The sequence below is a fragment of the Lactuca sativa genome, chromosome 4 (genome assembly GCF_002870075.4).
Source record: "Lactuca sativa cultivar Salinas chromosome 4, Lsat_Salinas_v11, whole genome shotgun sequence".
Taxonomy (NCBI): domain Eukaryota; kingdom Viridiplantae; phylum Streptophyta; class Magnoliopsida; order Asterales; family Asteraceae; genus Lactuca; species Lactuca sativa.
In genome coordinates, this window is record NC_056626.2 from 62708407 (window position 1) to 62725246 (window position 16840).

Below are 16840 nucleotides of genomic sequence, written 5' to 3' on the forward strand. Positions count from 1 at the left end.
TCCGAGGTTGCTTGTAGTCAGCTAGAGCTTCTATTATCATCACTATTTTATAACCCGTGGGAACCACGGTTACAAAAAAACTAAATTTTCATATTAAAAATTCATAAATTATTTATCAATTACTTTAAATAAATCATTAATTATGAGATATATCAAAATTTTAAAGTTGTTATAACTTCAAATTTAAAATATAATTAGAAAAAGTAAATTTGAATTTTAAAGGGTTTCCTAATATATCTCTTTGACATGTGGCATGATATTAATGAAGAATTGTATTAGAGTGACACATGTCAAATGAAGATTAAAACTATTCATTTATTAGAATAGGGATCGGAAGCCCTACTAAGGAGTTTGTAATGTCAAAGGGGGTGAGATAAGGGGACCCACTTTCCCCTTTCTTATTTATTATCATGATGGAGGGACTAAATATTGCATTAACGTCAGCAATCTCCAAAGGTATATTCGATAGGATTCGAATTCCAAATTCTAACATTTGCTTGTCCCATCTCTTATATGCAGATGATGCTTTTGTTCTTGGGGGAATGGCCGAAGAGGAACATTGCTAACCTAGGTAGAATCCTAAGACACTTCTATGTATCTTCTGGCTTGAAGTCAACTTTGAACAAATCCAAAGTCTTTGGTATTGGATTTCTGACCCATGAAGTCGTTAATTGGGCTATTCCTTTAGGGTATGAGCCGTCATTGCTACCATTCACCTACCTTTGGGTCCCGGTAGGAACGAATATGAATCGAAAGGCTTCATGGAACCCAATTCTAGAAAAACTAAAGGCAAAACTATCGGTTTGGAAGGAAAAAACTCTTAATTTTGGTGGTCGAATTACACTCACTAAAGTTGTCATTGGGATTCTTCCCACATACTATATGTCTATTTTTGGTTCCCCGGTCAGAGTTATTAATTCACTTGAAAAAATTCGAAGGCAATTTATTTGGGGAGTTCCTACCTGTAATACTAGTATAAACTGGGTAACATGGGAGAAGATTGTAGCTCCAAAGGTGGTGGGAGGACCAGGTCTAGGGTCAATCCATTCTTTTAATATAGCATTACTCACTAAGTAGATGTGGTGGCTAAAGAGTAATCTCAATTCCTTGTGGGCTAAGGTTATCAGGGTACTACATAATTTGGATGGCGAACAGACTCGTTTTTGCTCAAGGAATATTTGGACTGGGGTTTGGAAAAATATTGTAAAATGTAAAGTCGCATTGGAGAGGATCAACATACCCTTTGAGGATGTAATGCAACCAGGTGAGTCAAGGGAAGTATGGTTATCATCATACGTGCTGGATGGGGATTTTTGTGTTGCAACTCTTCATGATAGAATCGAAAGGGCATCCTTTCCAGTATGCGATGGCGTCTCCCTTTGGCTAAAAACAATTCCATTAAAAGTCTTGGGCTTTGTATGGAGGGAGAAACAAAATAGAATACCTTCGGATGAAGCACTTAAGAGCAGGGATGTTATAATGACATCGACTATATGGGGTGTTCGTAGAGAGATAGAAGAAAAACATGGGATCATATTATAGTCTCATGCCCTCTAGCGAAAGGAGTATTACACTCGATTCTCCAATGGCGTAACATCCAGGCGACTGAGTTCCAAACAGTTTCAAACATCATTGACTTCGCCTCCAAATGGGGTAATTGTCCCAAAAAAGGAACACGTTAACAACGATATTGTTTGGAGCCCTATGGTGTTTATGGAGAGCCCAAAATAGATTATTTAACAAGAGTGACTCTGAATCGGCGAGAATAATTGTTGATATAAAAGCACAAACATTCATTTGGACAAAGCATAAAGGAGGTAGTGATAGAATAGATTGGAGCTTGTGGAATACAACCCCTCTTCTTTGTAATTGAAACAAACATTCATCTCTACTAACTTCTTGCGTAAGGTGAATATTATGAATAAAATATCTTTTGCCGGTTAAAAAAAAAACTCATCTCTTATCTCTTATATAGATACACTGAAGAAACACATCATTCATTTCTGCTCGAGGGCAATTGAAAACGACATGAATCAATTCCAAAACCTTTGATAAAGATTCTCCTCTTTATTTGATTTTTTCCTTAAAAATATAAACAATCAAGACTGGAGTTTTTAACTCTATTACACCTCCTAGAGTTTTTGGATTTATGGAGACAGTTGGAGAAACAGAGTTGCCTCTCAAAGACACATGATTTTATACGATCCTATTAACGTACGAGTTCAAGGTCTGGATCATGTATATCATCGAACATATACGTTATTCGATGAAAAACCTCCAACCAACACCACTACAACAAAGCCATGAAATATTTTTAATAATCACTTTCGACAAAATATTTGATCAAGGCCTCCACAACAAAACCTATAATAGATAAAGGTGGTTGCAGGAAAAATCTTCAATGAAGGGTTCTTCTTGGTTAATTAGTTTACGGATGTCGTTGCTGGTGTACATCATCATTCTTTTCTGTTTCGGTGATTTTCATCTCCACCCCTACGATTGAATGGAACATGGTGACGAGAAGAGAGGAGGTGGTGGAGGAATGTTTTTTGGGTAGACAGGGAGAAAGAGAGGGCGGTGGCATTCAAAACCTCCATTACAAGCCTCCACATGCAGGGACTTTTTGGGTTGCAGTGGAGATTGGAGAAGTGGTTTTGTTGTTTTCAGTTTCGCAACAACGGGGTTTACAGTCGCCGAGGAAGAGGACGACGCATGAAAAGGGGATGATGGCAAGGTAAACCAACGTCATGGAGAATAGAGAAGCCTGCCAGGGAATTACATTGGTGAAGACTGAAAATGGCACAAGGACAAAAAGGTTTATTTATTTATTTATTTATTTTAAAGATAAATTGATAAATTTAAAAAACACAATTATATGGTAAATCCAAAGTATATATTTATCTAAACTACAATACTCGTTAGGGATATATACAGTAAAATCTCAATATTTTTATCGATTTGACAAAAAAGTCATAAACTTTATTTTTTGACAGTAAAGTCCAAATTACCGGTAACTTTTGACACTTTTACCCTTTTTTCCCGGTTAGCCGGTAATTAGGACTTTTTTGTCAAAAAAAAATAAAGTTTAGGACTTTCTTGTCAAATCGTCAATTACGACTTTACTGTAAAAAAAATAAAGTTTAAGACTTTTTTGTCAAATCGTTGAAATTATTGGGACTTTAGTATATATATAATTTTTTTTTGTTAGAAATTTAATGGTATGATACTCTTTAAGCATAAGAGTTATTAAAACCATCTCTAATCTGCTAGATCCTATTGAAATCCTTAACGTTTGCTTCTTGTTAAATCGTTTTTTTAATCTCAACAAACCGACATTGAAAAAAATTGAGATAATCAATAAAAGAAAGAAAGAAAAAACCAGGGTTGTGTTGACTTTTTGCAACCCCAAAAATGGAGAAATAAGAAACCGAAAAAAACGAAATTGCCCTTCTTTCCCTTCTCCACATTCACACCCTTTTGACTAGGCATGTGTTGTTTGTGTTTGTATAAAGCCAGGGCAATTTCGTTTTTTTAGGTTTCTAATTTCTCCATTTTTGAGACTGCAAAAAACCAACACAATTTTGGTTCTTTCTTTTTTTCTTGATTATCTCAATTTTTTTCAATGTCGGTTTGTTGAGATTAAAAAAACGATTTAACAAGATACAAACGTAAAAGATTTCAAGAGGATCTAGCTAATTAGAAAATGTTTCAATAACTCTTATGCTTAAAGAGTATCATACCATTAAATTTCTAACAAAAAAAAATTATATATACACTAAAGTCCCAATATTTTCAACGATTTGACAAAAAAAGTCGTAAACTTTATTTTTTTTACAGTAAAGTCCTAATTGATGATTTGACAAGAAAGTCCTAAACTTTATTTTGTTGACAAAAAAATCCTAATTACCGGCTAACTGGAAAAAAAAGGTAAAAGTGTCAAAAACTGTCGGTAATTTGGACTTTACCGTCAAAAAAATAAAGTTTAAGACTTTTTTGTCAAATCGATAAAAATATTGAAACTTTACTGTATATATCCTTACTCGTTAAAAAAGAAAGTTAAAAATAATAAATTACTCCAAATCATAGATTCCGTTTATGTAATTTATTCTGATTTGAAACAGTAACGTGCAAACCTTTAGCAAATACCATATTTGGAAGAAGATTTGTATTTTAGGACTAAAACAGTAAAACCTGTAAAAATCCTATCCATATATGGAAAAGTTTTATAATTTATACCTTTAGCAAAGACCATATTTAGAAGAAGATTTGTATTTTAGGACTAAAACAGTAAAACCTGTAAAAATCCTATCCCATATATCGAAAAGTTTTATAATATATATCTTATAAAAAGATCACATCAAAATTAATTGATGTGCCCGCCGTTTTTAGCAAACATCTCCCTCACATACTTTCCTTAACACGCTTTATTACTTCATCTCTCCGACCCTTCATCTCTATCTCATTCCCTATTGCTCAAATCTCTCCACCAACAGAAACCCTCAAAAAGATCATATAACCCTCGAGCATCCGTGTCTGATTCTTGATTACAATGAACATATTCAACTCACCTGTGGCAAGAAGAACTCGGCTACAATGGCAACTGCTTTATTCTCAAGGTACTATCTTCAATGTTCTTGATTGTTTAATGAGTTGTTTCTATTATGATATGATTATTCAATGCTGATAGAATAATATTTATGGGTCTTTTTTCCAAAACCTGTTCCTTATAACTTCGGTCTCGGATGATTGCTCTGTTTGATCGTTCTTGTTTAGGGTTTAATGGATCAAATGCAGGGTCTTCTGAATATGGTTCTGGACAAGAAGTTCTTGATGTTGATGATTATTCGATTGATAAGAGAACATCTAAAAAAGTTACTCTTAATATAACAACACCAACAACTCCAAATCATTGACGCCCCTGTTTCTCCCAAAAATATGAATGTATGTATGTATGTGTATATAAATGTATGATTGTATGGATATAGGCAACTAAAAGAAAAACAAGATTGACAGAACAAATCCGTCGCTAAAAAGCCAATATAAGAAGTTTTACAAAGTAGCGTCGGATTAGTGATTAATATCACAGAAGAACTTCTGCTAATCCATTGCTACTTGTTCGACTGATAAGAGACAAATCAATGGCGGGTTGTTGACAGAAACTTGATTGCAAAAAGTTGACGGACTATATACACATCCTTTTGTTAAATAGCAACGGATTTATCCTCCCCTGTTCTGTGTCTGACTAGCGACGGAATATCCATTATCTAAAATATCTGTCGCTAACTTTTTAAAAGCCTAATTCTTCTGATTAACGGATATGTCTTTTCTAGAGTGTGAGTGCATTAATTGAAGTGTGCGAGAATGGATGCATGTATCATGTATGTGTATATAATAAATGTGGTGATTATATGGATATATTGATACATAGTTGCACTTATTGATGTTTACAAGAATGAATGTACGCATATATGTATTTGTTTATGTGTATATAAATGTACGATTATATTGATGTTGTGTTTGTATTTTTGCAAAAATGGTGGGTTTTTTTTGCTTGTATTGCTTTTGACTGGATCATGATAATGTTTTATATAGTATCCGGAGGCTCTTGTAGATCAAAGAGAAGAGCAGTCAGTGAAACCAAGAGGGTTGATGAGTTGGAAGAGGAAAAAAGCAGTGAAAATGGTATGTTTTGAAGAGGATCTTCTTTATCTGTTGACATCTATTTTCTCTAATCGTTTGTGTTCATTGGATTGTGTAACTTTTTTGTAGGATCGAAAGGCTCTTCTAGATCAACAAGAAGAAGACTTAATGAAACTAAAAAGGATAAAGAATCATTGGTTGATGAGTCGGAAGAGGAAGAAAACAATGAAAATGGTACTTATGTTCTCAACATACGATTTTCTAGCTCCATTTTTCTTAGTTATAATAGTATGTTTGTATTTATTTAGCATCTGAAGGGTCTAGTGTATTGAGAATAAGACATGATGAAGCTGAGAGGGTCAATGAGATATGGATTGATGATTCGGAAGAGGAAACAGACAATGAAAATGGTACCTTTTCATGAAGACCTCTTTTCTTTAACACTTGTTTTCTAGCTCCATTTTTCTTGGTTTGATCATTTAGTATGTTTTATTTAGCATCCAATGGCTCCAGTATATCAAGAATAAAAGGACATGATGAAGCTGAGAGGTTTAATGAGATATTGCTTGATGATTCGGAAGAGGAAACAGACAATGAAAATGGTACACCTTTTCATGAGGACGTTTCTATTTCTCAACATTTGTTTTCTAGCTCCATTGTTCTTAGTTCGATCTTCTAATATGTTTTATTTAGCATCCGAAGGATCTAGCATATTGAGAAGAAGTCATGATGAAGCTGAGAGAGTCACTAGTGACACATTGCTTGATGATTCAGAAGAGCAAACAAAGAATGAAAATGGTACCTTTTCATGAGGACCTCTCTCTTTCTCAACATTTTTATTTTCTAGCTCCATTTTCTTAGTTTGAACGTTTAATATGTTTCATTCAGCATCAGAATCTAGTATATTGAGTGGAAAAGGACATGAGGAAGCCAAGTGGGTTGATGATGATGAGTTATTTGTTGAGGATTCTAAAGGAAAATCAAACAATGAAAATGGTATCTAAACTGATTATTGCAATTTGAGGTCACAATAATAAGCATTTTCTAGTGTTTGACAAAACTCTATGCTTTTGATTTAATCATATTAGAGAAACAAGTAAGGAGTTGTTGTAAGAACAATAATTATTGTGGTACAACTATTCCTAGCTTTAATCGACCAATATCTAAATCTGATCTTCCAAATTGTTGTAATCACTTTGAAAGATGCATATTCAAACGCCCCATTAGTATCTAATGCATTTTCTTGGGTTGTTTGATGCTTTATTTAGGATCCGGAGGCACCTCTAGATCAAATTCAATACTCATGACATCAAATAAGCATGGTGAATACTCAGTTGATGAGTCCCAAGAGAAAGGAAGCGATGAGGAAGGTCAGTCTTTTCTTTTATGTTATTTTGTGGGTCCCACAACATTGAAATGTGAAAAACGAAAGCAAATAAAACCTATTTAACAAAATTCTAGTCTGTTTATTAACTTTAAGGTCTCTACCTCCCTACAAACCATTTATCACAACGTTTTCTTTGCAATCTGCCTACTGAATTTTCTTGAAATTCAATGTAGAATCTCATCATTCAATGAAAGAGACAGATGGAGATAAGGAAAAAAATAATATGGAATCTCCAAAGATTGCAATGAAGCACCATGATTATGGTTCAGCAAGTTTCTTTAAAACTGGGACTCACACGTACTTCCTCTACTCCTCGGATGACTCAGATTCAGATGATACAGCTGTAATTCCTGATGAAGAAGGTTATATTTCTTAATTCTTGCTCTATCATGTTTTTCCTCTTTTAAATCGTATTTCTTCTAACGGATAAAATGGAAGCAGAGGCAGATGAAGATCTTCCAATATCCCGCAAATATCATCAAGAAATTCAAAACCTGTCTAGTGAAGATGATGAAGATGAGCCATCTAGTTCTAGCGAAAGTGAGAGTGATAACTTGGACAATTTCGAAAACATGAAAGAATCACCAACGAAAAACACAAGGGAAAAAATTTGGTCTGGATCAGTTGACAGAAGAGAGAAGAATCATTCAACATCAAAAACGTACATGAAAAAACCAAATCTTAAACCAATGAATGATTCTACTATGCGTATCAACACTCATGAAAAAACGAATGCCAAAGTTAAAGAAAGCGATCATTACAAAACAGTTGATAAAGCAAATGCTATAAAAAATCAAGAATCTTTGAAGCCTAGAAAAGCTCCACGAAAAGATGATGGTGTCTTTGTAGAATCTCTTTTGGATTCAATCATTGAAAATGGAGAAGTTCATCACAAAGAGGGTGACAACTGTCTTCCTTTACGATTCAGATTTGATGATAGCGAAGATGAGTCCTCAAGTCAAAAAAATGATGAAATGGAAGGATTATTTCAGGAGATGGACTTTGCTTTCACTTGTGAAGAAATAGGTTCCTATACAACACCAACGGTTAGTTTTCTTTCTTAATTTCTTCCATATTTACTGTAAAATTGAGCTTGGAACTATCTTTCATCATGAAGGTTAAAAACAGAGAGAAAGATGTCGATGAGACTGAAACAAATCCTTTCAAACAATGTCAAAAGGGGGAGCACAGAGATGCATACTTCGAAGAACAAATAGGCTTCAGATGTGGTATTTGTGGAGCTATCATTTTAGAAAGCAGATATGTAATACCAAAGCTAGTGAGTGAATCTTGATGTTTTTTCATCATCACCTTGATTATTTTATGAATTAAACAACTTCCATCGAATTGCAGGCAAACTATGCACCCGATAAGTCAAAAAGAAGTTATCATTATAATGAGCAACAGTTCTCTACTTCAGAAAACATGTATTTTGAAGCTCCAGATTGTAACCCTCTTGACATTTACAAGAAAAGTAAAGGCACAGTTTGGGAACTAATTCCTACAAGCATTCGAGCACATTTATATCACCATCAACAAGAAGGGTTCAAGTTTTTATGGAAAAATTTGGCGGGAACAATTGAGCTTTCAAGAATACATAAACTCGATCCACGTGGTGGTGGATGCATCATTTCACATGCTCCTGGAACTGGTAAAACCCTGTTGACCATTGTGTTTCTTGAGTCGTTTCTGAAGAAATTTCCAAAATGTTTACCTGTTATAGTTGCTCCAGTGAGCATGCTTCTAACATGGGAAGCTGAATTCAAGAAATGGCAAGTTGGGTTTTCGTTTCTGAACCTCAACAGTTCTGATATTTTGAGTAAGGATAAGGTGAATAATGCTAAGTTAAAATGTAGTAAAGATTTGATACGTGCAATGAAGATAAGTTGTTGGAGTAATGGTGGAAGTGTTCTTGGAGTGAGCTACAATCTGTATGAAAAACTAGCTGGGAACACAAAGAACAAGAATCTTGAAAAAATGGGAGATGTGTTACTCGAGAAACCTGGATTAGTAATTCTTGATGAAGGCCACACTCCTCGTAATGAAAGAAGCAATATTTGGAATGTGCTTAAGAAGCTCAAAACAAAAAACCGTGTGATTTTATCGGGAACACCGTTTCAAAACAACTTTAGGGAGTTATTTAATACGTTGCATTTAGTAAGGCCATCAACTGCGAAAGATATCATGAACCAAAAGATCTTTGCAGAAATGATGATTCGTTATAGGAACAAAAAGAAATCCAGAAGTGAATCTGCAGCTTCAGGAGATATAGAAAAACTCAAAGCGATCATTTCACCTTTTGTTCATGTACACAAAGGAAAAATTCTCGAAAGCAAGCTTCTTGGTTTGAAAAGCAGTGTCATTCTTCTGAATCCACCTCCGCTTCAAAAACGTTTAATTAAAAATTTGGGAAGTTTAGCAAAGACTTTTGAGTATGAACATAAGGTTGCTTTGGTGTCTGTTCATCCATCTCTGATCCTTCATTGCTCGTTGTCTGAGAAAGAAAAAAACTCGATAAACAAACAAGAACTCAAAAAGGTGAAACTCAAACCTGATTTTGGTGTCAAAACAAGGTTCGTTACGGAGCTCATCCGCCTAAGCATGTCGTTAGATGAAAAAGTTTTGATCTTTAGTCAATTTATTGAGCCGTTAAAGTTGTTAAAAGACCAAATTGCCCTTGTTTTCGGCTGGAACGAAGGGAGGGAGATGATGATCATAGAAGGAAGGATACTTCAGAAGCAAAGGCAAACAATCATAAACAATTTCAATGATCCCAACAGTGAAGTTAAAGTTTTGTTGGCATCTACAAGATGCTGTTCTGAAGGGATTCATCTTATTGGTGCTTCGAGGGTGGTTCTTTTGGATGTTGTTTGGAACCCTTCTGTGGAAAGACAAGCTATTAGTAGAGCATATAGGCTAGGCCAGAAGAAGGTGGTTTACACTTATCATTTGATGGCATCTGGCACCACTGAAGAGGAGAAGTATCATAGACAGGTTGAGAAAGAGCGATTAGGCGAGCTCGTATTTTCTTCATCTGCCATGGCTTCTGAGGAACTGAAGAACAATGACAAGGTGCATGCTACCAAGCTCAATGATAAGATTTTGCAACAAATGGTTGATCATCAAGAACTCAACACTATGTTCAAGGAGATCAGGTACCCTGAAAAACACACAACGATTTGATTATAGGCACCCTTTTTGAGATCTTGAATCAAGATCTTAATACCATCACTTAAATTTTGTTTTTGTTTTATAAACATATTACTGACACAAGATTCAGATTTTGTGCAGTTTATATATTAATTTTGGCTGTTTTATAGCTTACTGAATCCTTGTTAGTTTGTTTTTGGAAGTTATAAAAAAGTTCCTACGTATGTAATTTGCTGGACAATACTGATATTCTGAACTATGGGGTGTTTGTAAACAAGCAAATACAGAATATTTTGTATATATATTCATATACACTGCTCTGCATAACAGATTATATATATATATATATATATATATATATATATATATATATATATATATATATATATATATATATATATATATATATATATATATATATATATATATATATAGATTTCTTTTCTATTGTTTAAACTAATCTACCTAAAGTTATGGAGATAATATGGGGATCTATGCTGACATTTTGCAGCGAAGGATAAATTAATCTACCTTAAGGGGTGTGAACCTTTTGTGGAGTTTCTTGAAAGTCATCCTATGTATGCGTTTGCATGATACCCCACAAACTCTTTCCTCAACATCTTACTGGATTCTTTGAGTATATGGAAGATACTCAAGCCCTAAATAGTTCTATTGTCAATGTGATGTATACCACCATTCAAATTACATGTTCATTACTCAGGAGTGCTTTATGATTGCCTTTATATCATAAATTTTATGTAGAAGCTATTGAGAGGTGAGAGGTCAGTAGAGGATCCAATCCATAAATTTTGTCCATACACACGAGCGGATCCAATCAACATAGTTATGTTGTTCAGGTTGAGTCAGCGGTAAAAGTAATCGGGTTGGGTCAAACCGGTGATTTTCCATTCAAATACAAAGATTAAAAAAATCACAAATTATCTATGATCAACAAAAAATGTGTCTAATTGACCTTGTATCAAAGTGTATTTGGCCCTACCTATACATACAATTCAACATTATTTGTACCCTCTTGTATCCATCTTTCAAAGGGAACCCGAAACATATGACAATAGATATCCATCTTTCAAAGGGAACCCAAAACATATGACAATAGATTTGATATATGTATGAAACACCCGGTGTTTTTTGGTATGTTAATATTTTCATATTTTAATTAGTTAGTGTCATTAATCTAATTTAATAATGAAATAGATAACTAAATAACCTAAAATGAAATAGAAATGGAGAGGAAGGGTTGAAAGGGGCATGTTTAAAACTTAAAATGGTAGATGTCTTGGAACTTAAAGAACCATTTGTGTCAAAATTGTCAAAATGAAACCCTATTAGGGTTTAAAAATGAGGATGGTCTCTATTTCATCATTATTTTCGTTCTAAGGGCATCCCCAAACCCTAGAATTGCAATCCTTGGAGAGTTGAGGCTAAAGAGGAAATTTTTGGAATTCTCGTTTTTTGAAGACCTTACAACATTGTTTGGATGATCGGAGATTGAACCATTGGATCTTCACGAAATTTGAAGAGCCAACTCCCAAGATTGCTATTTTTAGACGATCGGAGGGGGTGATCTTGAATACGCTGTTGTTTCAGGTTAAAATCTAAAAATTTAACCTAGCGGTTTAATTATATGTTTAGGGTGAATGGTAGCCATTTTTAATCTTGATTGCTATTTTTAGGAGTGTTGAAGGGTAACTTGGTGTGAGTGGGTTCTGGGCTGCAGTTGGAGGTTTATTTTGTTACTTGAGATGAGTTTCTCACTACATCGTGTGATACTATGTGTTCTTTACGTTAGCTTGTGTGTGTGTTATGTGTTGTTTCTGCGAGTAGCACCAGGCGGGAGTTAGAGTCTAGTGCGAGTATGGTATTCACTCACGTATTGAGGAATACGCATGGTAGGGCTCGACGTATCCGAGTAAGGGACCTGGCGTAGCCAATGTATCCCAAAGGCTCGACAACTAAGCAAGGGGAATAAGGCATGGCCAGTGTGTCCCAATGGGTCCGGGTATGGGGGATCGAGCTTAGCTAATGTATCCCTAGGGTTCAATGTCTTAAGCAAGGGGTTTGGGCTTGGACAATGTGTCCCAGTAGGAGTATGTTTGTTTCTCATTCGTTATGTGATAGGCATACGTGGTTACGTAGTTGATACCATTTGTATCTATGTATATGGGTAAAGCTTGTATGATATGATGGTGTGTATGTGTGAAATTCACTAAGATTTGTGCTTACCCCTTTTTCTGTAACATCCTAAAAATACTAACTAAAAAATTTTGTTTTAAGTCTATCAATACCATCATTCATTCATTCAAAAACCCATCAAAGTGTGATAATGTATAAACTAGTTATCAGAATACAAAACATAACATAAATGTGAAACACTTGTGGATACAATGCAATCACGTCGAACTCTTCCCCTTAGAATCGAAAGTACTTGAAACCATAAACATAAAATCGTAAGCACAAAGCTTAGTGAGTTCCCCCAAAATACCACATACCATACATACATACGGGTCCTGCCCGACACTCATCGGACCCTTCCCGACATCAGACCCCGGTTGACATCAGACCCCGCCCGGTATCGGGCCCCACCCGATATTCATCAATCCCGGCCTAACATCAGGTCTTACCCGATATTCATAATGAGCCCTACCCAACATACATACAAATACATGCAAGGTTCATAAAGACAACTAGCAACCTACAAACATAATCCAATGGGCTGACATTGTTGCCTTCGATCCGCAAGTATAGTAAAAGAGTCTCACCTTAATCGATAACAGATAAATCTCACACCCGAGCTGTTGATATGGGAACCTCCTTACACTCTACATATCAAACCCACCCCTAATTAATAATTAAGGTAATTATCCCAACTCAACAAGCCCAAAACCAAGACCACTCTTTAATTGGGTAAAAAACCAATTTTCCCTTCCGAGTCCTAAATCCTCACAGTTGACCAAAAGTCAACATGTCAAAATGTTAACGGTCAAACTCTTGTTGACCTACGCGTAGCATACTAGCTCCAAATCTACGCCACATGTAGGAGCCTTAACCAGAAATCAGGCACTCAACAAGCTACACCCTGTGTAGCCAGATTTACGCCTTGTGTAACCTCGCTGGTTCAAAAACTTTCTCATTAAGTCCTTAATACCTAAAGTCTAAATGACAAACTCACATATCGTTATCTAAGGGATGTCTTAACTGATAAAGTCATCAACTTTAAGCTTTTGCATTGCTTAATAAAGAATAAACTCAAACCCTAGATCTAAAATACTCTCCAAAGACTAAAATTTCATGCATGGAAGAATGGGAGTGTCCAAGTTCCCATTTTTATGAGTTCACAAGCTCATAAATGGCTAAAAATGGTGCTCAAGGGTTCTGGAGTAGCTCATACTGACAAGAACCAAGGCCAAGGGATAAAAACACATAAAAAACATTGTAACAAGGTCTAACAAATGAACCACCAAGATTAGAGCTTTTTACCTCCTGAAGAAGCCAGATGAAAAGAAAGGTTTGGATCTACAAGAAATAGACTCCCAAGAGCTCCTCTAATGATCTCCTTCACAAAACACACAAAAGAATACACAAAAGGCTTAAGATCCTCACAAGGTAGCTATGGTTTCATTTCTTTTGGAAATATGGGTGAAGGTTGAGCATAGGGAGGCTCTCAAGAACTTAAGGTCCTTTAAATAAGTCTAAACCTCAAAAATTAGGGTTTAAGTATTGTGGCCTTACACCCTGCTTAGGTTTAAAACCCTATCTCTTAAGAATAAACTCAAGCCCTATATCCAAAATGTTATCCAAAGACTAAAATTTCATGCATGGAAGAATGGGAGTGTACAAGTTCCCATTTTTATGACTTCACAAGCTCATAAATGGCTAGAAATGGTGCTCAAGAGTTCTAAAGTAGCTCATACTCACAAGAACCAATGTCAAGGGATAAAAACACATAAAAACCCACCAACTAACAAGATCTAACAAATGAACCACCAAGCTGAGAGCTTTTTACCTCCTAAATAAGCTAAATGAAAAGCATGGTCTGGATCTACATGATGGGTTTTGAGCATAACAACAATTCATATGTGTGCATGCAACCCTAATTGTCACACCCCAAACCAGAATGGCGGAAACGTTCGGGGGTGGATGGCTTCTTGTATAGTATCATAACAATGAATATAAAAATGAAGAAAGCAAACACAACCATCATCAATATAATTGAAAGAGTTACATCATAGTATACGTTTACATGTTTTGAAATCAATTACATCATGATGACAAAATAGGTTTTGAACTTAACGCCTTAGCGTCCCGTCCTCAAAAGCAGTTGATTACCTATTCACTGAATTCCTGAGAATACAAGTAGTTTTGAAAAGTGTCAACACAAAGGTTGGTGAGTTCATAAGAGTTTGATTTGAGAAAAGAGACATTTCCTTGTAAAAATGATAGTATATAATTCCAGAAAGTCCAATATTTTCTTATAAAATGGGAAGTGTAAGTTCTTTTGTTGTACCGTAATGTGACCTAGAGAGACCCGTAGATTCCTTTTATAATCTCCCAGTGTATATAAGTTATACAAAATTTAAGTCAAATAAACCTTCGAATGTAATGGGTCTGCCCTAAGCCCACAACCAAACAAGGAACAGGAAGTAAAGCGGACCCACCAATTCTAAGTCGATCGCGACTAAATTTTATATAACTCTAACATATACACTTAGCAATTATAACCGAAAACTAACAACTCTAGATAATATGTAGTCTTAACCCAAAGACCAAAAATGTACTAATGTTTTCCATACTAATAATAGTATATGCAAGTTTAAATCGACATAAACTCGTTTAGATGAATGAAAACCCCATAAATCTTATGTTTTGTTAATACTTTATGTGAGTTATTATAACCATGATATGACCTAGTTGGCCTGAAACGACATTCTTCAGGCGTCGGAAATGTTATGACATTTGTCACCCCAGACCTGCCGGTCTAGCTGTTGCATGCAACTAAGGTGTGGGTTTGTCAGACCCAATATAGATCTATACACAATTATCACGCTCTCCCTACAAGAGATTCTAGTTACAATACAGGACTTAAACGCGTTACTTGAAAAGTACCGTGAAGCGATGACTCACAAACTAGCTATTAACGAATTGACGTGTTTCGACTGAAAACCCTTTTTGTATTGAATTGAACATAAACTATACCTATTATAGTTTATCACACTGTTGTAAAAATCCCGACTAGGTCCCGATTAATCCCTAGGCGCTACTCGACCGATTAGAGGGCGCCTAACGATTAATCCCTGCATACATAATGAGTGAAACATTATAAGACGATGAAATTTTAACATTTTGAAGAAGTTTTATCTTAATGGAAACTATTTGAGGCATGATTAGTGTTGTATTAATCATATTAATCTATTTTGTTATCATATTAGTGGTATTTACGAACTTTGATATGATATTAGTCATATTTATTTTTTTAAAATTCAAAAAATTAGCAATTAATGGTACCCGATTAATCCCCCGATTAATCTCCGCCTAGCCGATTAATCCCCTGACCCAGTTCACCGACTAGCTAACGTCGAGCGTTTTTTGCAACCTTCTTTATCATAATGTTTGTTGTGCTGAAAACCCCTTTTGTGTAATTGAAACCTTTAGTAATGAGTTTGTAGTGTAAATGAACATAAACTATACCTATTATAGTTTATCAAAATATTTGTAATGTATATGAACATAAACTATACCTATTATAGTTTACCTAAATGTTGTAATGTGTATGAAAACTCTTCTTGTCATGTAATGGACATAAACTATACCTATAATAGTTTATCAAATGTTTGTTGTACAAAGTACATAACTACACTTAATATAGTTTTATCGAATGTTTGTAAGGGTACAAATCCTTTTGTGCTCTGATATACACCTTTTTCTAAGGTAAAATAACATCTAATATAACCACATATACTCATATATTAGTACACACCTTGTTCAGCAAGTTACAAGGTGCAAATGGAATATGTTATCTATTTAACTAGTTTTACTTTTCTGTTACTGATATTAGAAAATTTATAGAAAATTCATCAAAGGTCGAAATCAGAATCCGTAGATTTTGAGAGTTTAGAAAATGTGTCTAGTTTGTTCATAATTTTTATTATTATTTTTAGTGACCTCCAACTTGTGTGAAAAGGTCCATATTCACAGACTGGTCCGGATTTGTTTATGGAAAGATAGGCTGTTTTGTAAAAATCACCATAAATTGTAGAAAAATCGTATGGAGATATGCAAGTAGTCATTTTAAAGCTATGAACCTGAAATACTTGAATATTAAACAGTTTTGAAAGATAAAGAGTTTAAGAAGGTCAAAACAATCTGTGAATGAGGCTCAACTTTTCTGATGAAAGCTGTTGGTTTAGTTTAGTTGTGTTCTTGGTGTTTTAACTTGTATTCCCCCCCCCCCCCCCACCCCCAATAAAACTTTAGAAAACATGAAAATATAAGGGTATGAACTCACATTGTGTGGTTTCAGTGGATGGATGTTGAAGAAGGGAAGTGTTCAACTCAAGAACACTTGGAAGGTTGCTTGAAGATTCGAAGATCTAATACAAATATGAAGGAGTTTGTGTAAGAAATCTATGATTGAGTACAAAGGAG

The 16840-nt window shown here is 34.9% G+C and overlaps 1 protein-coding gene across 2 annotated transcripts; it reads left to right on the top strand.

The window, feature by feature from the left end:
- Positions 1-4395: 4395 nt before the first annotated feature.
- On the top strand, positions 4396-10479 carry LOC111898583 (SNF2 domain-containing protein CLASSY 3). Of its 2 annotated transcripts, none has more exons than XM_023894482.3 (12): positions 4396-4616; positions 5593-5682; positions 5770-5874; positions 5949-6050; positions 6138-6242; positions 6334-6438; positions 6529-6636; positions 6909-7010; positions 7201-7389; positions 7469-8073; positions 8145-8306; positions 8381-10479. In XM_023894482.3, the coding sequence occupies exons 1-12, from the start codon at positions 4550-4552 to the stop codon at positions 10208-10210; spliced, it is 3570 nt and encodes a 1189-aa protein (XP_023750250.2). In that variant the 5' UTR covers positions 4396-4549; the 3' UTR covers positions 10211-10479. The 2 variants fall into 2 exon arrangements, with proteins under 2 accessions (XP_023750250.2, XP_042756939.1); XM_042901005.2 differs by having other exon boundaries at positions 6343-6438.
- Positions 10480-16840: the final 6361 nt, after the last annotated feature.